Here is a 22,465-nt window from a genome sequence, read left to right as displayed (position 1 = left end):
GCAAATGTGATGGACTATATGCAGGTCCAAAGGGGTCTTCCTCTTCTGAATCCTCTTCTTCCAAATGAGGAGGGGGTAAAAGAGGTGTAATTTTACTTGGGGACAGATGTTCTGGGTAATATCTATCTCCCTCAGTAAGACGGTATTCGTTGGCAATGGTGATTAAGCTCCTGGCCTTGATGTTGATGATCTAAGAGCCTTCGTCGACGAGATAGTCTCCGTCAACAGCTGCGCTGAAGCAGACAGCGATGGGCTAGACAAAAGTGTGCCCTCCTACTGTAGCATCTTCTTCCTGGTCAACAACGATTCCGTCGACATCTTCACCGGCGACAGTGACTTAGTGGTTTGTTCTAAATATGTTTAGTATCTGTTCATTGATGTTTGCTTTTTTTCATTCTTAAACAGTCCTTTTGCTTAAAAATTCTGTCTGTCAGATTACTATCGAATTTTAATGTGTCTTTTATGATTTGACAAAAATCGAAATAAAGACTTGAAACCTGGAACCTGGACTTAGCAGTACAGTCTTCATTGACAAGGACCATCTGGTCAACGGCAACTTCTACAAGGCTTCAATTTCAGTGACCGGGAGGAGACCCTCGTCGACGATGCCAAAGGGATAGTGGACTAAATTTAGGCCTGAATTGACGACCGGGATGTTGTTGTCGCGGACACGGCTGTGGAGAACGATGTAGACGTACCTGAGGTGCATGCCCTTGGTTGTCGACAGCAAATCGCTCGAGTGACAGAACATATAGATGGCTCTGAAGAAGGTTTTTAAAAGTCAGTTTTAGGCCTGGAGATGGAGTTTTTGGCTCAGATAGAGACTTATAAGGCGGTTCTCTCTTGAGACCCTTTACTGTGCCCTGAGGTAACATCGAGAGAGGATATTTTGGCTCATTTTGAGTGGGGTTCCTTGACAGAGTGCGATGAATCCCCTCTCTCTTTTGAGGGAAATCTTCGATGAGGTAGGCAGCCCAGCCCGCTCTCCAACTGACACAGGATCAGACTTGGTCTTAATTTTTTGGAGCCAAAGCAAGAAGCCTTCCCTCATGTTCTCAGTCTTATTCGTAAAGGTGCCACATATCTAGCAGTCAGACGCCTTATGAGAAGGATATAAACAATAAATGCACTTTTTGAGAGGGCCTTCCACATACAGTCTCTTCTTCAGACAAGTGGCACACTCTCTAAAGAGAGCCTTTTGTGCCTTTGCGGACATGACTCAGTCAGATTTGTGGCAAACCACTGATCTAAAGAGCAGACATATCGGATTGAGACCATATAGCGAATAAAGTCACTTCCCTGAAAGTTGAAATCCAGAATCTTCTTGAAGATGGGAAATGCGGAGCAGAGCTCAGAGGAGACTCCCTAGCACAACGTGCGGTAGAAAATGTGAGTTTCTGACTTCTCCCAGGGGTGTTCTAGAGGGTTGTAGTTGCGGATTGGCTAAGACAAAACTTTGGTCTCTTTTTTAATAATGACTATGAAAGGTTAATAAACTGAGGCCTAGGCCTTTTCTGGTCTATACCGATCAGTCTACTTTTATTACTATTTAAAGTACCAGGGACTCCCATCATGCCGACGGGGAATGATTCCAGCATGTGAATCTATGAAAGCTCCAAAACAGGAATAAGTGCAGTATATTCTTGGATGAGCCATATTAAGTAACATTGCTTAATTTATTAGTATTTAGGCATTTTCAGATTCACAAATGGCAGACTCAGGGCTGCAATTGGTGGTATTTGCCACTGAAGTCCATGAGTGGGGAAGTTCACTAGAACATCACCAGACCGAGTAAGTGATAAAGGGGTGAGGGTTTGCCTGTTAATGGCGATTGGGGTTCAGTAGGAGACGAAGTACTGTGAGCTATGTTTCTTATCCGGTTTCCCTCCAGTGGTCTCTGCACCTAACTTTTTTAGCTAAAGAAAAGTTATCTGTAGAGCTAGAAGGCTGCAGCACACTTGTGTATGCAATTATTTCTTAGCCGTATCATCAGTTAGTATTTATTGCGCAGAGATTGCAAATCAGCAGTGAATGTTTTTGGTATGAAGTATTTGAATTTGAATTTAAAAACATTTCTATAGCGCACTTTTACCATGCGGTTTCATGGCGCTGTTGGATTGTGAGAAGCAGGCAGGAGCAGAGGGGGATTAAGCATTGTAGGCTCGAGAGAAAAGAAAAGTTTTGAGACCCTTCCGGAACTCCATATAGGAAGATGACATGCGGAGTTCCGAGGGGAGGGAGTTCCAAAACGCAGGAGCAAGCACTGCAAATTTCGTACCACCAGTCTTTTTCTTACTGAAGCGGGGGATAGTTAACAGAGCCTGATGAGTGGACCTTAGCTCTCGTCCAGGTATGTAGGGGGTGATGGCAGAACAGATAAATTCCGGGGCGGTGCCTGTTTTAGCCTGGAAGGTGGTGCAACCAAGTTTAAACAGGGCACGCTCTTTCACCGGCAGCCAGTGCAAGGCCTGCAGTAAGGGAGTGGCTCGATGGTATTTAGGCAGGCCATGAATCAGGCGGGCAGCCTGATTCTGCACTAGCTGCAGACGGCGAATGGCGTAAGCTGGAGCGCCGTTGTAAATGATGTTCCCATAATCAAGGCGCGAGAGCACCATGGCCATCACTATAATCTTTAGGGCAGGTAATTTGTACCATTGTGTTATTACTGATGTCCTGCCAATCTGAGCTTCCCCAGCTGCGTCTTGACCATCATCTGCCCTGGCATCCCTCAGTCCTAATGTCTCTCTGAAGCCCTGCATCTTCCTCAGTTCCAATGATGACCAGTCCTAAAGGCTCATGGTCTCAGCCCACACCAGAATATTTCTCTATGTGAATTGTTTTCTATCGATCGAACCACACAGGCACATTTTGTAGGTATCTCCAGTTCTCTGCACCATTGTTTCACCTGCCACAGAACGTTGTAGAATGGGTTGGTATACTGGGGTGTGGTGCACTGAAGAAAAACAAATTTTAGGTACATCTAAAATATATAAAAACAGAAGATATCAAAGCAAAATATGACTCCATGGTTGCCTCTCTCCTCCAATACTTCAAAATCACTTACACGTAGAAATGCAATTGCCACTCACCAATAAACTTGCTCCGATGCGCAACGATCCTGTTCCAGATATGGTCTGCACAGTCATGTACTGTGAAGGGATAAATTAAAATTCATTAGAAACTGTAGCACAAAGTTTACATCAAAACACAGGCAGGCATTCTAGTAATTACACGCACACCTCAAAAATAACAAACCTGTTAATGACGACAGGGGTAAAAGTAAAACATCAACCAGGTCTGAGTGCTGGCAGGTTTCACAGACATCATGGTTTAAGAGACATCACGTTTAGAATGTTTGTCATAAAGATAATACGCTTTTAAGGTTAGGCAATTTTCAGGGACTTGGATTGGGGCAACTTTTCAAGGTAAACTGAAAAGAAGATTTTGTATAGGTCAGATAAAATTAGCAGCAAGTGGTCTTGGTTGCTATCAGAGACGCTGTGAAGCCATCTGCCAGAAAATACCCATCTGACATTTTTTCTTCATTTGAGGTCTTGGCTCAGTCAACTTCTGTTGTAGATTTACAGTGAACTGCACTACCGGTAGCAGCACATTAAATCAGGCATCAAGTTCAACACTTTTCGCATAGGATCATACGTAAAGGAATGTGACTGGTCTGTGTGCGATTCAAAGATTTCAGATGAGACTTGAGCCTGTTGCCACTTATGGAGCCTACTTCCTTCGTCATGTGATTGGAAAATGGTCTTGGGGGTTTCCAGCACACCCCTCACCTACCCCCTCCTCGAACACATTCAGGGCACAATTTAAATGTATCTTATTTACTAAAAAAAAAATACTTAGGCACATTTTACTCCCACCTTCTGCTATAAGTGGCATTCATCTTTTAGCTAAAAAAAAATTGGTTTTCTAAAAAGTTGAACGGCTTAAAGTTAATAAGATGCAGCACTAAATATCGCTACCAAGTATACAAGTTAAAAATTTCTTTAGCAATAGGTGATAATTAATGAATTTTGATACCCCTGGACATGATTCGGTATGCAGAAGATTTCAGAATTAAATGTAGAAAGCCATTAAGCTTTATATTCGTAAAAACTGGACTAGCTGAATTCAAGAAAGTCAAATCACTTGTACAGGTCCCACAAAAAATAAATAAAACAAGCATTTACAATGCAACGGTTTCGCCTTTGGAAAAGTTAGAGCTATTGGCAATGTAAATGACAATGCCATTTATTTATCCGTTTTCAAAACCAACACATAAATACAAATGTTGTCATTTACAATGCCAATAGCTCAAACTTTTCCAAAGGCGAAACCGTAGCATTGTAAATGCTTGTTTTTACATATGACAGCACTTTGTACTCGGATACATACTTTTGCTCACAGAAGTATGCAGTGTATCTGTTTAGAGAAATTGGTTTTGAGCAGCTGCGAGTTTCAGATTGGACTGCAAATAGTTTATAGAGGGACCAGTGTGTTGACAGTCATCAACCTCTCACCACGGGAAAGATAACAGGACTTGGAGCAGAAGACTGCCATTACCTGGCGTCTGCTTAACTCTCTTCTCCTGTAAGCACGGAGCTACAAGCTCTGCCAGTGGCTCACATTGAAGTACATTCAAATAAAGTATGGGTACTGTTATCCAGGGTGCAAATGGCGAAGGACTTTAGTGCAGGCATTGCTTGATAATGGGGATGTGGTCTGTGACGTGAAAAAAGGCCACCATTTTCTGCAGCAGTTTTGTTAGCCTTTCACTTTTAGGTAAAAACAAGACCTACAATGAAAAATACATGCAACTAAACAAAAACATTTGGAATTGCAGTATTACGTCATGGTAACTCAGTCAGTTAATGTGAACAGTTCATATGACTGTATAATCAGCCAATCTAAGAATTAAATCCGGTTTTGCCTAGTGTGGGGAATACATAGTGACATGCATATATATGGTGCTATTAAGTCCCAGTCCGTTAAAAAAAAGTGAAGCGCATGTGCAAGTCATTATTTTAAAATTGTATTATCAAACGTATAATTGAATGATGACCTTGGGTGGCCTCTAAGTGAAAGAAAGGGACCAGGGGCCTTCTGTGCCATCAAGTCATAGGAGCGGCAAACAGTGAAAGAAAAAAACAAGCCACATGTGCAGTTGGCCAGTTTGCAAAAGTAAAGGCTGCTTGGAAACCAATGTGTATGGCTGAATTGATTTATTCATTTGAAGCTTCAAGGAGCCAAAGATGTAGAGATAATGCAAGGATGCTACCAGCTGAGTTTTGAAATGTGTCCTAATAAAGCAAACTTTGAAAATATTTGCGCACTAGAGACAATCTGATTGAATTTTACCAAAAATGTATTTGTGAAAGCACTTGTTCTATCTTAAACGCTACATCTTTTTACACAGTGGGGGCCGAGCCAGCAAGGTGTCCAGACTGCTTCATGCTCTCCAAGACACCAAACAGCAGAATATACTGAGAGGCAGTCTGTTAATTCACAGGACATGGGCAGATCATGCAATGCCCTAGAAAATGCACCATTTTAACACCAGATTGTTTTCTCGAGGGAGAACTACACAGTATAGCCCGGAGACATTTTTGGCTCGCTTCCTACGCTCGCAGGCCAAAGTCTTTCACCCTACCACTTTCAAATTGCAGCGGCTGCCACTGCACACAAAACTGCAGGAAGGTGACATGAGGACAGGCAGAGAGTTGGGAGAGCCGGTGATAAGTCACAAAGTGATCCAAAGAGACAGGAGAGAGGCCAGAGACTAGAGGGGTAGGCAAGAGGCCTTCAGGAAACCACAGGGATAGATGGCCATACAGGTAGCAGGAAGGCCAAATGAAAGGCCTCTAAGGGGTTGGGAATCTGGGGGACAGGTACGAGCCTAGACAGACCGGGATTAGGAGCAGATGATCAGCAGAGCAAGAGAAGAGGCAGGTGAGAGAGTGCTTCAGCAGCAAAGGCAAGAAAGATATCTGCGAGCCGTCACAATTTCGCAGCAATTGAACATCTTGCAGCAGCAACCATTTGACAGTGATAGTCCTTCCTACTCACTTATACTTAGCACCAAAGTTAAGGAAAAACTAAGCCAGGTAAGTGTCCCGTTTCTCTTTCATCTATTTATTCTAGTAGCCAATGACCATTTCCCGAAGAGTCAAAAAGAGAAACTACAAGTCCCATAATACAACCTGCTGGTGACAAAAGGAAGAAAGGTAGCATACATTCCCAATGTATTCCGAAGAGATTTTGTAATTTTGCACAAAAAAATGTTCATTGTAGGTTCTCAAGTCAAAACTCACCGCTTCCATGCAAATAGAAAATTAATTAAACCGACTTTTTTTTTTAATCTCCCTCTTAGCTTTTTACACATGGTGGCATACTTGGGTTCGGAACCTTGCAGAGCTGCCTCCAGTGTTAGAGAATTCAAAATACATTTACACTAAAAGGGATAATTTATTAAGTTTATGAGAAAGCGTCATTCTAACTTTCACACTAAAAACATTTAAGCATCATGCTCAAGCATTCAAGAACACTGGAAAGGTCATATACGCAATCTGAGAGCCTGGCAGGTTTGTTACAGGATGTTTGTTGCTCGAGTTACTTGCTAAAGATTTTCGGGACTCGGCTCGTGCACAGACTCGCTCCCCCCACCCCCCGTTTATTTCTTGGATCGCTAACCCTCTATGGGGTGGGTGGGTGTGTGTCTGTAGGGGGGGGGGGGGGGGGGGTATAAAAAACACTCTTAACCCCTCACATAAGAAAAGGTTACAATTTAAAGGCTCATCACCGTTCTAGTAATGCCACAGAACGTAACGTAAACCAAAATACAGGTAAATACTGAAAAACGCATCACATTAAAATCGAAAACATAGAGCGGACTTTAAAAAGAAAGGCAGCCTAAAAAATGGTTACCGACCGTAGTAGTGCATATACACAGGGGTCCACTGATGAAAGTAAAAAAATGGCACAGTTCAAGGGCGAAAAAAGGCAAGTTCTAAAATTATAACTCACAAACAGTTTCTACGAACCAAGCAACAGAAAAATAAGACCATTCAACCCAAGTCACCCTCGACACACTTATAACCATCTTAAAAATATATTTGTATAAAATAAAAAAAGCCTCTAGTACAACGAACTTAACATCTAACCTGCATTCAGTTTGGCGAGATCCTTTTGAATACTCGTGTCCCACAGAAGTGATGTGGGGATGACGCAACTCAATGGCGCCAGCAGCAAAAACGAGTCATGTTGTAAGATCTCCGCTGTTTCTCCATGGTTTTCAAGCACCCTTCAGTTTGGTAACTATTAAAAACAAGCCTATATTTAGCAGATAGCTGGAACAAAACTGTCCCTGTTGGTGGTTTTGAATCCTCCATTTGACTTTTAAATATAAAAAGTTCCACTTAGACAACAGTTGCCACTGGAAATGAATAACTCCTTTTATATTACCTTAAAACTCTAGACCAGACGAGGTGGAATACCCATGCGTTTTAAAAAGCTTCCGAATGCTGTTAGTTTTGGCCCTTCTGAAACTGCCTGCAGGAAAAGTCTCAAGACTTTAGTGCCTAGGCTTGTTGTCCGAGGTTGGGATGCTTGTTTGTCTGTGGTCCTTTCTGTGTCAAATTCCTTTTGTATCTTTCAAATTGGGAGGTTTTACGTGTCTTGTTAGAAAGCTTGTTCTTTGTGGTTGGTTTTATCTCTGTGTTGGGCGTTCTTAAGGGCCGCCAAACTCCCCGGGAGCAGAGGGACCTGTAGCACGTTTGCGATATTGTTCTGAAAGGGGCAGACTTGCGGCTGGGCAAGCGGTCTATTTTTTGCAGTTTGAGGTCACGCGTTTCCTGCCCTCGGTGCCTTGCGCGGCCGCTGGTTGCTTGAATATTGCGCTGTGAGGCTATTTTTGGTGCGCGCACAATGGCCTTCTCACGTAGCGGCCTAAAAAGAGCAGGCCCTGCATTAGCCACTTGTGAGCTGATGACAGCTCTTACTTAGGCGGGCTCTGTCGCGAAACCTCCCCCACCTGAAATCCCTGGCTCAGCAAATATTTGAACCTGCCGAAGTTAATCATGAAACGGAGATCTTATCTGCGTCGGACGTGCAGGCTGCCGACTCATTTTTTCTCCGTACAGTACTTGAATTGCCTTCACTTTTCAATGATTAACCTGGTCGGAGACGTCTGCTTCCCGTGCGCCCGCCCGCAGCTCCAGCCTTTTAACAGCCGGGAGAACTGGCAGTGCTGCCTCTGTGACCGGCATTTATTTGTCTGCCTGTATGAAGGGCAGGTTTTAAAATATGCAACACTGTCGGACAGCGGGCGGGAGGGGGGGCAAAAACAATGACACGGACGGCGGGAGGGGGGGCAAAAACAAAGACACGGACAGCGGGCGGGAGGTGGTGAAAAAGACACGGACAGCGGGCGGGAATGACGTCACGGGGGTGTCCCGGCCGGCAGATTTGGGGGCGTGTTTTTCGCGCTCTCCCCTTCCCATTGGCTGGAAGGTAAAATTCCAGCCAATGGGAAGAGGAGAGGGCGGTACTTAAAAAAAGACACAGAAACGCCCCCGAATCGGTTTTCCCGAGAAAGCGTGATTGACAGCCTCTGTCTCCCAATGGCTAGCCTCCATTTATGGAGCTAGCCAATGGGAAACAGAGGCGGTCCGAACATCCCTACTGTAGACAAAAGTTTACGATATGGGAGGGGCACTGCATGCCCCTCGCCAGGTCGAAACCTAAAAACAGTTAACCAAACTGTAAGACGGTCTACTTCAGATTAAACTGTTCAGAACTGAAATCTAATCACATCAGCCTAATCTGTGAAAGTGAGATACCTGCATCCATATTCCCCACAATTGTAAAAAAAGACAACCAGAGAGGAACGTGCCAGAGGGCCAGCTCTTGTGTTTTTTCATGTCCATTAACAAGAGCTTGATGATGCTACTGAAGCACACATTTGAGTTATGGCTCTACAGGTTATTAACCTCTGTGTGTTAGGGCAGGGCCGTTTGTGTAAGGGACAGGCACTGAAACGGAAACACTTGCTTTACTACCACAACTCCCAGACGGAAGGGCATACTTTGTAGGCCTGCTTAGGGTTTAGGATGCAAAAACAACTATTGATGGACAGAATGCAGAACAATGTCAGGATGGGCAGGAATGAGGCGCTCTAGCAGTGCATGAATTAGTGGGGAGTGGTAGGTTCATATATTATTGAGACGGTGCAAACAGTATAGAGGAATACCCTAAACCTCTTAAAGAGCCAAAAAACAGAAACCTTGACTCAGAAGAAACGTATAGCATGTACTGGGCACACGTCGTAAGTTGACACCAGTGGTGTAATAAACACGTCGTTTTATCTTTTTCTTTTCTGCGAAATTAATACACCAGCCGACACGTGTTGGAATTATCACCGGTCCTCTGGTGAGTGCGGTCATTCCACGTGCTTCTTTGCCTTATTCTGTGCCATATTTTTGTGGTTCTTTGTCGCCCCTTACTGACTTGCCGACCCGGTTTTGTTTGTCATTTTTCTCCACAGCATTATTTTTACAAGCCTTGTGCAGGTAACGTTCTGCCTTCCCCTTCCTTTCACTTGTTTCTTCACCCGGTCCATTATCCCCTCCTTTGTGTTCATTGACACTTCATGTACAAGACATTTCCCACACCCGGTTGGGTGCCCACCACTTTTGCCGTCCTCACGGGATCAAATTTTAGTCAGTTTGAGCATTTGTAACCATGCAACTCACTGTTGAAACGCATGCCTGGTCATGACTATTATTTTCACTCTCAACAGTTCGCCGACCATATTGTTTAGATGTAACGTTTCTTATTTCCTAACATGTCTTTGTTCCGTGATGTAATACGAATGTACCTGTTAAGTCCCTACAAACTCTCAATATTTGACCATTTGCCACATTGTCACACTATCCTACGTTTGCAATATCAAATTTTTAAACTGCCTTGAGTTTTTTCACCTACGCTTTTGGCAATTTATGGCTACATCCTCAATAAGAGACAGATTATCTGCTCTCCTACCAGAGCCCCATTTTACATGACCAGTTTACTTAATTAGGTCCAGATAAAGTCGGGAACCTTTTGACCTAGTGTACTTTTCACGTATACATGTCTAATAGGGGTGCTTTGTTTATGTCCTTTTCTCCCAAACCCCTCATCACATGTTCACTTGGGATTTATTTTGTTTTTATTCTGTTTGTCCACGCGTTGAGGTGACATGCATCCACTTGTCCTCTATTGAGGACAATTTTCACTTTGTAATATATCAGGACCCTTTTCTTGACTGTCAACAATTCTCTTTCTAATGCTATGATATGATGTAATTTCACAGCCCTGATGAGTCACAGGTATCGCCCTGTTTGACGAAACACGTGTCGGCTGGCGTTGTATTAATTTCGAAGCGAAGAACAAGATAAAACGACGTGTTTATAACACCACCGGTGTCGACTTACTTTGTTGGAAACCTTTGCAGTATCAATACTTTTGATTAGACGTGTGCCCAGTACATGCTATTCGTTTCTTCTGAGTCAAGGTTTCTGTTCTTGATCTCTTCAAGAGGTTTAGGGTATTCCTCTATACTGTTTGCACCGTCTAAAAACTATATGAACATACCACTCCCCACTAATTCATGCACTGCTAGAGCGCTTCATTCCTGCCCATCCTTAACAGGCCTACAATTTGTTGTACCCCGCAGGACTGGCAGCTTCGCAGCATTAAGATTAAAAACACGATAGCACATCCAGGTAATGGATAGAGACAAGAAGGCATCGGAACTTTGAGAATCTAGAAAAAGGAAGACAGAAAGCAGGTCCCTCAACTAGTGGTAATCCCCCACGTAGAGAATTGCTAAAAGAAAAATTTATCAAGCTTGAAAGGCTCAAAAAAACAGAACACTAGATGGTGGGACAGTGACACCCTTAAACAGTATCGTAGACTGAATAGAAACACAAGGAGACTCCGCTCTCATATTTTACCGACGTTTGACGATCTAGACTATGATCTGCTAGGCAAATGGGAAGAAGCCTTAACCATCATTTCAAAACACACTAATTAACATCCTTATTGAAAACACAGAACGAAAAGTGTGCAAGTTACAAGCAGAGATTTCACTACTAGAAGACGTGATAAAAGAGCTCAATCTAAAAGAAGCTACAGATTAAAACTACGCCATATTGAAAGATATCCTGAACACACATCAGAAAGAAATTAAAGTTAAGAGTCGACAACTTAAGCGAGACGAGGCTGATTATAAAGAGGGACGTGTCTTCACCTTTGATTGGAAATACGACCAACTTATCCAGAAAACCAAGAAGACAGAAACCAGACAGAGTAGAAACAGTCTCCATCGCCTAGAGTTCCTCATCCCTCAACACCATCCCAATTGAAAACGAAACAGAATCTGAAAAGAATCACAGGCACTTCCAATTTTTTAGGCGACGTCCAAACGATCAGGCACGAAAAGAGAACACAACAAAGACAGAACACTCTAGAAAGAAAACCCGTAGAGGGAAAAGAGCAGGGAAAGGAAGAATACAAGAGAAAGCGGAGGTCAGGAGATCCACGGACATAAGTGAGAATTCACAAGAGGTACAAGTGGTGAACCTCTCCACCAAACCCTTAACCCAAGACATGATTTCCGTACTCAGCAAAGGACTCCACTTTAACCCACATGACTCAGAAGACCCGTGCAAAACGAAAATAGACTTGTTCAAATTTGTACGTTGTTTAAAACTTAGAAAACATTTTGCTAATAACCCCAGTGAGATGACGAGCAGTAGCTCCACCCACACGACACCCACACAGACTATACAAACCATAAGAGAGATTAAGGACACACATTTACTCCTTATACTTAACGAGATTGATGACCAACCCTTCAACACCTGAGCAACTTTTAGAGGACTTAGGCATCAAGGGTGACAATACGATAGCTAGCAACCTGAAATGTAGATCTAGAAGGACTCCCAACGTGCCAGCGGGTAATCCTATTGACACGTTTGACAACCGAGCCCTAGATGACATTGAGAAACATGAGACTAGGCTACACAAACACCACTATAGGAACAGGGACAACCTCACCAGGAATGAACGTATTGCTCTGAAAACTCTCTCCGCAGATAGGGAGATAATAAAAAGCTGACAAAGGCGGTAACGTTGTTGTCATGGACAGAGTGGACCATCATAATGAAATCAGGTCTCAACTCAGTGACCCATCTTGTTACACACCCATTAAGAACAATCCCATAAACTCTGTAACTCACCTAATCAACAACCAACTGAAAGAATGGCACACGGCAGGCATACTCAATAACGAAGAAACGCTTTACTTAAATTGGCAGACCCACTGCACCATGGCTATATAAAGTGCCCAGAATCCACAAACCATCCCCCTTCCCCCACCTGGTAGACCCATCGTTTCAGGCATAGGAGGCCCTACAGAAAGAATAGCAGACCTTTTCCTCAACCCTCTAGTTAAAAACCTTCCTTCGTACATTCAAGATACAAAATATATCCTAATGATCCTGACTGACATTCAGTGGCAACCGGGGATGACAATGGCAACTTCAGACGTCGTGTCATTGTACACCTCGATCAATCCTGACAAAGGCCTGGTGGCGGTATCTAATTATCTTGATAAAAGACCCGCCACTTTGTGGCAACATACTAACATGATCATCACTATGACGAATACCATCTTAAAAAACAATTATTTCATATAGGACCAAAAATGGTACAAAGAAACAAAGGGGGTGGCCATGGGCTCAAAGTTTTCCCCCTCTTTTGCTAACCTGTACATAGGCGCACTTGAAACTACATGGATCTGGGACACAAAGGGAGCACTCTGGGTAGACTCAATAGTTTACTGGGGTCGCTACATAGAAGACTGCCTACTACTCTGGTCTGGGTCACACTCTGAACTAGAAGCCTTCTGCAACCACCTCAACACCAATGACATGGACATGAAGTTCACCTGTAATTTCAGTACACAGAAAATCATCTTTCTTGATCTAGAACGGAATATGCTACTTACCAGTATGCATCTGTTCTTGGCATGTAGGGCTGCTGACATTCATATCTGTGCATAGATCGCCGCCTAGTGTTGGGTCCGGATGATTGCACATTGTTGTCCTGGAAGAGTCTTCGAAGTATCACGAGATAGGTGGCTCCTCCCCCGGACTACAGTGCGCATGGGCATCCTCTCCATCCTCAGATTGTTTTTCGCCTTGTGGCAGAGATGGAGTATGATACAGTAAGTGATGTCCATGCTAGAGATTAATTCTGAGTGCTACAGCTGCGACAGGCATCAGGGAGGAGGGCGGGCGATATGAATGTCAGCAGCCCTACATGCCAAGAACAGATGCATACTGGTAAGTAGCATATTCCGTTTGAGGCATGTGGGCTGCTGAATTCATATCTGTGCATAGAATGTATAGCAGTCTCCCCTTAGCAGTGGTTGCCCGTGCCAGCTGCAGCAGTCTGAAAAAGAGTCTCGAGTACAGCTTGTCCTACAGCTGCTTGATGCTTGGAATGTACATCTACACAATTTTTGTGTAAGTATGTATGGTAGTCCATGTGGCTGCTCTACATATTTCCTCTAGAGGAATGTTTCCTAGGAAAGCCATGGATGCCCCTAACTTGCGTGTTGAATGCGCTCTTGGGTGAACTGTTAATGTGCGCTTAGCTTTCTGATAACAAATCTGTATGCACTTAACAATCCATCTGGCTACACCCGATTTGGAAATGGGGTTGCCTTTGTGCTGTGGTGAAAAAGGCAACAAACAGTTGCTTAGTTTTCCTGAAATGTTTTGTCCTGTCTATATAGTGCAGGAGAGCTCTCTTAACGTCTAGTGTATGTAGAGCTCCTTCTGCCACCGAATCTGGATTTGGGAAGAACACTGGCAGTTCTATTGTTTGATTGATGTGAAACTGGGATACCACCTTGGCATAAATTTTGGGTTTGTACGTAGCACTACCCTATTTGCGTGAATTTGGATGAATGGATCCTGAATAGTTAGGGCTTGCAGCTCACTAACTCTTCTAAGTGTAATCGCCACTAAAAAAGCCACTTCCCACGTTAGGAATTGTACTTCACACGAGTGTAGAGGTTCAAAAGGTGGTCCCATCAGTCTGGTTAGAACCACTTTCAGGTTCCAGACAGGTGAAGGTGGGTGTCTTGGAGGAATCACTCGTTTGAGTCCCTCCATGAAAGCTTTAATAGTAGGTACTCAGTGTTTCTGCTCCCTCCTTGTAGACATCACGCAAATGTTGTAGCAGTTGCTCTAGTGTGTCATAATGAGCCCTATCGTATCTGGCTAATAGGGCTTGTGTATTAGAAATTCTCCATATATTAGCTGCTTGAGCAGCCACCCTTTTTCCAGAAGCTTCTAATATCTTAGACTCCTTGTCTGGAGGAGGAGCATCACCAGTGGTTTGTGAGTTGGCCCGTTTACGAGCATTTAATACCACCAAAGAGTCCAATAGTAGCGGTCCCTTAATATAGGTAGGGTCCACAGGTGCCGGTCTGTATTTTCTTTCGATTCTGGGGTTAACAACCCTTGCTCTTGTGGTTTCCTTGAAAATTTCTCCTGCGTGTTTAAGGACACCTTTCAACACTGGCAATGTCTTGACTGATTTCTCTGAAGTGGAGAAAGTGTCAAATAGGAAGTCCTCTTCAATTGGGTCAGCATGCATTTCCACATCATGATTGTGTGCTGCCCTTTCTATTAATGCGTTAAACGCAGCTGTATCCTCTGTTGGCGGAGTCTTGACAGGATAAGAAGGAGTGTCAGGAATAGTCTGTGACTCCCCCAGGTCAACAGGGTCTGTCCAGGCTTGAGTCTGGTCATCCTGATCCGTGTCCACAGGGTAATTAAATTCTTCATTGTAGTCATACCCCATATCCTCATTAGTGCGTGTGGGTGAGTATGCAGAAGTGTCCTGGCCATGGTACCTTACAGTCTCAAAAAGGACAGGTGATGTGGAAGAATCCCTTTTCTTTTTGAGTGTAATTTTATATGTTTCAAGAGGATTTTCTGACCGGATCTTCCTCTGATAAATACTAAGTCTGCCGGAGTCGATATGTAGCTTCGACTGCTCATCATAGGAGGGCTCTTGGTACACAATGTCCTCTTCTAGAGAAGGACTCCTTTTGCCCATCGACACCTTCTTGGACGTTTCGATCCCCGTTTTCGGATCGAACGCCTTAGGCCGTGCAGTTGGGGGCAGTCCGAATTTTATTGGTGGCATAGTGTTTGTAGACAGACTGACCTTCGGGTCCGGCGTCGTTATTGGTCCGACCGACTTGGTCTTTGCCAGTATGTTTTTGGCCTTGCGTCAACTGAGGCGCCTGTTGCATTGGAGGCGCGCTCTTCTGCCTCGACGAGCTCCTTTGAGCCTCTCTTGGACTTTGGCTCGAGGCCTTTGACGAACTGTGGCCTGTCGACTCGTTGCTTCGGATCGAGAACCTTCTGAGACTAGAGTCCCTTATTTGTGTCGCTGTCAGTCGACCTCGTTGGTTCGACGTGCTTGACTTTAGTCATGGACTTCAGCGTACCGATCTTCGGTTCGACACCCCTTATTTGTGACCCCGCAGGGTCGTCAACACTTTTCTTCTTCGTCGAATCCGATGGATTCGAACTCTTCGATCCGAAGACTGTCTCCAGCAGTTTCGGTTTCGGTTTAGACTCCATGGCTTTCGGTTTCGATTTAAGTAGTGATTGGTAATGTTCGACCGATTGCTTGTGTGATATATTCTTAGCCAGGCTGAGACGCGGGGCTATAGAATGTTAGTTATGATCTTGGCTAAGGCCTTCTGGCAATGCCTCGACCTGAGCCTTTGGAAGTCTTTCAGTGTCTGTTCCAGTTCCCGTACTCACTGTTGGGCCTGGTTGCGGTGATTGGGTGCTGCAGACACGGGATCATATTTGTACAGAGTGGTTGAAGTAACTGAAACTCACTGTTGAGACGCGCGCCTGGTCATGACTATTATTTTCACTCTTAATAGTTCGCCGACCATATTGTTTTGATGTAACGTTTTTTATTTCCTAACCTGTATTTGTTCCGTGATGTAATAAGACTGTATCTGTTAAATCCCTACAAACTCAATATTGGACCATTTGCCACATTGTCACACTATCCTACGTTTGCGATATCAACCTTTTAACTGTCTTGACTTATTCCATCTACGCTTTTGGCAATTTATGGCTACATCCTCAATAAGAGACAGATTATCTGCTCTCCTACCAGAGCCCCATTTTACATGACCATTTTACTTCATTAGGTCCAGATAAAGTCGGGAACCTTTTCACCTAGTGTTCTTTTCACGTATACATATGTCTTATATGGGTGCTTTGTTTTTGTACTTTTCTCCCAAACCCATTATCACATGTTCACTTGGAATTTATTTTGTTTTTATTCGGTTTGTCCACGCGTTGAGGTGACATGCATCCACTTGTCCTCTATTGAGGACAATTTTCACTTTGTAATATATCATGGCCCTTGTTTTGACTGTCAACAATTCTCTTTCTAATGCAATGATAGGATGTAATTTCACAGCCCTGATGAGTCAAAGGTATCGCCCTATTTGACGAAACACGTGTCGGCTGGCGTTGTATTAATTTCGAAGAAAAGAACAAGATAAAATGATGTGTTTATTACACCACCGGTGTCGACTTACTTGGTTATAAACCTTTACAGTATCAATACTTTTGATTAGACGTGCGCCCAGTACATACTATACGGAAGGGCATACTTTATTAGTTAGTAGAGGCAAGTACTGGAGTGGGAACAACACCCGCAGCTGGAAGAAGAGGGGATGACAAAGCTCTGTCTCCAGCAGTTTCGGTTTCGGTTTAGACTCCATGGCTTTCGGTTTCGATTTAAGTAGTGATTGGTAATGTTCGACCGATTGCTTGTGTGATATATTCTTAGCCAGGCTGAGACACGGGGCTATAGAATGTTAGTTATGATCTTGGCTAAGGCCTTCTGGCAATGCCTCGACCTGAGCCTTTGGAAGTCTTTCAGTGTCTGTTCCAGTTCCCGTACTCACTGTTGGGCCTGGTTGCGGTGATTGGGTGCTGCAGACACGGGATCATATTTGTACAGAGTGGTTGAAGTAACTGAAACTCACTGTTGAGACGCGCGCCTGGTCATGACTATGATTTTCACTCTTAATAGTCACGTAGGCGCACTAGTGTCACGTTGGAGCCCTAGGCGCACTAGTGTCACATTGGCGCCCCAGGGGACCTACCTGTCACGTGTAACTGATTGCGTTGCATCTGTATTCTGCTCTTATTCTTTCAGAATTACTCCTCCAATTGTATTCTGCACTACTCTGTAAATCTCTGCACCCATTTCTCGCTCTCCTCTCCTGTAATTTACCAACTGCTACCTCAAGTATTTTGGTCGCTCGCTAAAATCACTAGAGTCACGTAGGCGCACTAGTGACACGTTGGCGCCCTAGGGGCACTCTGGAGCCTTGTAAACTGGGGAGGCATTTGCAGCGTGCATTCAGCACATTTATTTATCTAACCTGCAACATGGATTTATTCGGCAAGCACACATATAAAATCAACTACCCACCCGTGCTCACCAAAAAAGCCGCCAAGCGCTTCAAACACGGCTTCCTTAAGTCCCACCCAGAAACCCCCTTTGCCGACACCTACTTCTCGTCGGTCAATGGACCCTTGAACACCGATATCATCTTCCACACTACACGCAGAGCTCAGTGGAAAAAAAGCGTTTCTCACCCTACTCAACGTCTCCTTCACCAGGAAATCCACCCATGGCCTAACACTTTCCATCTCACCATCCCAACTCTTCCCAGGCAGAACCACCATCACGATTTACAATAACGGGATTGTCCTAATTCAAGCGAAAGACAGGAACCTAGAACTTCTTGACAATCTGTTTCCCACTTTCAAAGAGCACCTATCCAATCCTCGGACTTTCACTCATATCACCTCCTGTCCTTCCACCCCTGACGACACAGCACCCACCCTTAACACCCCGAACCAAGTTCAGCACCGGAACGACACTCTTCTCACCTTCACACCCAGCACCATAGTCACTGACCTACCTGCGGCAGCTAACCCTCACCACCCCTCAATCTCAGACAGAGACCTCGCTCCTCCTTACTCCACCCGGTCCACCATCCCCCCTGCCTACCCTCACCCTTCCGCTCATCCTCCCATACCCCCCCCTACACATTGCACGCCTGTCCCGTCCTCCACACCAATCTTCTCAGAACACCCCTCCTCCCCCAACTGTTCCCCACATAACTTGGCTCTCTCTCCGCCTATCTCGCCCCACATTCTTAGCACTCCCGTCCCGCCTAGCCTTCACCCCTCCTTCAACCTTTCTCCCCCCACTCTCACTCCCCACTATCCCTCCTCCTCCCCCATTACTTCCAGCCTCCACACCGCCCTCATTCACCCTTCCCCTCCTAGCACTGATGCCCCTCCCGACAACGCCAACACCATCCCTAACATCTATCCTCTCTCTAACACTCCCAACCTCTTCACCAGCTCCACTTCCCCATCCCGATCCTCACCCGTCTCCAACAACCTATTCGCCGGTTCATCGCCTGTACCCTTCCCCCAACTCCGCGCCGAACACCACGCTCGACATGATCATGTCCTCCCTCCTCCAATTGAAAGAAGAACTACACTCCATCAAAGAGTTGCTCATCACACACTCCAGACACCCTTCTACCACCACCACCTCTACACCTAATAACACTCTCCCCGCGCCTCCTACACGCCTTACCACACAACACGCCCCACATCGGACTTCTATCCCCTCTCGCAACTCCAACAATCACAATACCAATCACAAACGCGTTACCACCAATCGCAATACTCCCTTTACACCTAACACTTCCTCCTCACCGCCTACTCGCCCTATCACACAACTCCCCCCACACTGGACCTCTATCCCCTCTCGCAATACCACCAACCGCCCTAGACGCACTGCCAATACGTTAACAGACCATGAGACACACGTCCTTCTCCAATCTTACGTCCCGGCTCCCCAAATTCGCTTAGCCACCAACCACCTGCCCATCCCAACGATCATCTCTAACCCCCTCAGGCACCAAAAGGATAACAGAGGCGCCGTCCCTAACAACCTCACTAATGTGCCCATCACTACAGAACCTGCCTCCACCCTCTGCGCCCCTAGCCTCAAATGCATACTTCTCAACTGCAGATCGGCCCAAAAACACTCAGCGGGGGTCGCCGAGCTCATCATGTCTCAGGAACCAGATCTGGCCATTCTGACTGAAACATGGTTGTCAGATACCTCTACACCTATCTTGGATATACTAGTCCCCCCCAACTACTGTATAATTAGACTTGACAGGCCCATAAAGACAGGCGGTGGAATTGCCTGTATATACAGAAGCAATCTCTGTTACTAAAGCGTCCGCCCCTTCTCTTACTTCCTGTGAATACCTCTGCCTTGATGTCATAAGCGAAAGCAAACCGGTCTGCTCACTTCACATCATATACCACCCACCTGGAGACAAGCTCTCCTTCTGCCAACAACTCATGGACACAATAACAACCAATTCAGGACGACAAAATACCCAAGTTTTCCTTGGCGACTACAATCTACATTGGAACGACAGCAGTGACACAGTGGTTAATAGCCTCAAAAGATTCCTCAACGCCCTTGATTTCACCCAAATATGCAATAGCCCGACTCATGTGAAAGGTGCTATCCTCGACCTTATCATCGCCAAAGAGAACGCTATTCAACTGGAGTCAATTCAACCTTGTGACTGGTCAGATCATCATATTGTCTCCTTCCTTATCAATGAAAAGATTAAATTTAACCCACTGCAACCCTCTAAGCCCAAAGTCTGGAAAAGGGACATGAAAAAACTCAACCCAAACTCATTACCGCCTAACAGCTGCAATCTACTACTTCCCCAGTCTGGCGCTACAGACGTCCAACTCCTGACTGACCACTATCTAAATGCTATGTCCACAATAATCAATGATGCTGCACCCATGCAACTGAAAAGAGTCTCGTCCAAGATCTCCAACCCTTGGTATGACGGGAGCCTCAATGAGGATAGACGGGCCATGCGAATGGCAGAGCGCACTTGGAGGTCAGACCCCTCTACACTGCACCTAGAAAGCCTGAAGCAGAGAAATGCCTACTTCAGGAAAATAAAACGCTCAAAAAGAGACTTCTTCAGCCTCCAGCTCGCCCAAGCGAAAAACCGCCCAAGGAAATTGTTTGAGTTAATCAGAACACAATCCAAAGAACAACCCCAGACAATCAGCACCATGGGCATTACACCTTCCTGCGAAGAATTCTCTGCTTTCTTTAACCAAAAAAGCGACAACATAAGAAGCGATCTCCTCAATGACGCAATCCTTTACTCCAACCCCCAACTCACAGCAGCGCCTGCACCAAAGAACAACGCTACATGGTCATCCTTTAGCACCTACTCCGAAGAAGAAATTGGCAGACTGCTCAGCACTCTGAAACCATCCAATCACCTCACTGACCCTCTTCCTGCCAACGCTGTAAAAGACTTTACCCCTTTGCTCCTCCCACTCTGGACTAAAATCATCAATAGCTCTCTTCAACAAGGATCCATCCCTGATGCCCTTAAAGTCGGACAAGTCACACCTCTATTAAAAAAACCAACAGCAGACCCCACTGATCTAAACAACTACCGCCCTATTACAAATATTCCCACCCTCGCCAAACTGTTGGAAAAATGCGTACAGCTACAACTGACTAAACACATAGACAAGTTTGATCTCCTCAACGCTCATCAATCAGGCTTCCGTGCAGGGCACAGTACTGAAACAGCCATGACGCACATAGTGGACGACGCCCTCCAAATCCTAGACCAAAACGATACCTGCCTCCTCATCCTTCTGGATCTCTCCTCAGCATTCGACACAGTTAAACATGAGAATTTACTCGAACTGTTAAACACAAGAATGGGCATCTCAGGGACTGTTCTCAAGTGGTTCACCTCCTTTCTACACAACCACTCACAAAGATTCAAAAGCAACAACCTGATGTCCTCTCCGGTACCTGTATCACTAGGCGTCCCACAAGGATCCTCCCTCTCCCCTACTCTGTTCAACCTAGTTATGGAACCTCTCACTACTTTGCTACAGTCATACAATGTTCACTTCCACATGTATGCCGATGACACCCAACTCTATCTCAAAATACAATCCCCCAAGGGCATCATGCTTCTGAACACCACGATCAGAAACACCCAGTCCTGGCTTGCAGAGAATCACCTCAAACTCAATGCCCTGAAGACTGAATTCCTCCTGATCTCTCCTCCCGCAAAAATCTCCACGGCTCAATCATGGCTTAAGCAGTTAACAGCCTTAAATGTACAACCTACCGTCGTAGACTCAGCAAAATCCTTAGGCATAACACTTGATGCCAATCTCAACATGCAGCAGCACATCAGCAAGGCAACCAAAGGAGCGAACTTCCAAATCAATACCTTGAGGAAACTTAAAGCCTTCCTTCCAGCCAAAGACTTCCAAACTGCAGTACAATCTATAGTCATCCCGCACATAGAATACGGAAGCACCGCCCTCTGCGGGCTCCCACTAACAACTACGGCACCCCTTAGAGCGTCCCTTAACGCTGCAGCGAGACTCATCACTGGCTCAAAAAAACACTCGCATATTTCCCCTGACTTTAAATCCCTGAACTGGCTGCCTTTTGAAGCCAGAATACATCTGAAAATCGCCTGCATGACTCACAGGGCTGTACACCATAACTCGCCCAGCTACCTCACTCAAAAGCTGACAATCTCGGGTGGCTCTAGAACTACTAGAAGCACAAACAATCTTCTGCTGAAACCTCGAAGATTCAGAAAGGAAAAAAACCTATAAACGCTCCTTTTCAGGTATGGCGCCCAGGATCTGGAACTCACTTCCTCCTGAAACCAGGCTCATCTCCTCCAACAAACTGTTTAAGAAAGAAGTAAAAGCGATCCTCATGGCTAAATACACATGATCTATTAACCTGTATCTCTCATGAATCCGCTCCATACCGGCCTGACCCCTTGGTCTACTAGTACTATTTGTATTATGACTTACTTGAGTGTATATGTTCCCTCTTTGTACTACTTGTACCACTGGTATTATGACTTATTTGATTGTATATGTTCCCTCTTTGTATTTTGATGTACTATTGACGCACCTGTCTGACTTGCACACTGTACCTACACCACCTCAACCATCCCTACTTTTGTACTACTGATGCACCTGTGTGACTTAACATCCTGCACGCACCTACCTCAACTATGCCCACCTTTATGTTATCTCCAAAAACACTTGCAGCACGTTTAAATAAGTATATGCATACTTTTGTACTTTTATATTATTGGCGCAACGGTTTGACTATGTACCGTGTACTGACACTACCTCACCTATGATCTACCTCCGGTTGTTCT

The 22,465-nt window shown here is 45.0% G+C and overlaps 1 protein-coding gene across 1 annotated transcript in view; it reads right to left on the bottom strand.

Annotated features, from left to right (window-relative positions):
• Positions 1 to 22,465, bottom strand: part of GOT2 (glutamic-oxaloacetic transaminase 2) — a 242,547-nt gene that overhangs the window by 174,215 nt on the left and 45,867 nt on the right. The window contains exon 4 of the mRNA XM_086945299.1: positions 3,090 to 3,149. Coding sequence (XP_086801425.1) covers positions 3,090 to 3,149 — 60 coding nt within the window. The remainder of the gene's footprint in view (positions 1 to 3,089; positions 3,150 to 22,465) is intronic.

Source organism: Lissotriton vulgaris, chromosome 12 (genome assembly GCF_964263255.1).
Source record: "Lissotriton vulgaris chromosome 12, aLisVul1.2, whole genome shotgun sequence".
In the NCBI taxonomy this organism is placed as follows: domain Eukaryota; kingdom Metazoa; phylum Chordata; class Amphibia; order Caudata; family Salamandridae; genus Lissotriton; species Lissotriton vulgaris.
The sequence above is the reverse complement of the archived record's forward strand: the minus strand, read 5'-3'. Positions and strand labels throughout refer to the sequence as shown.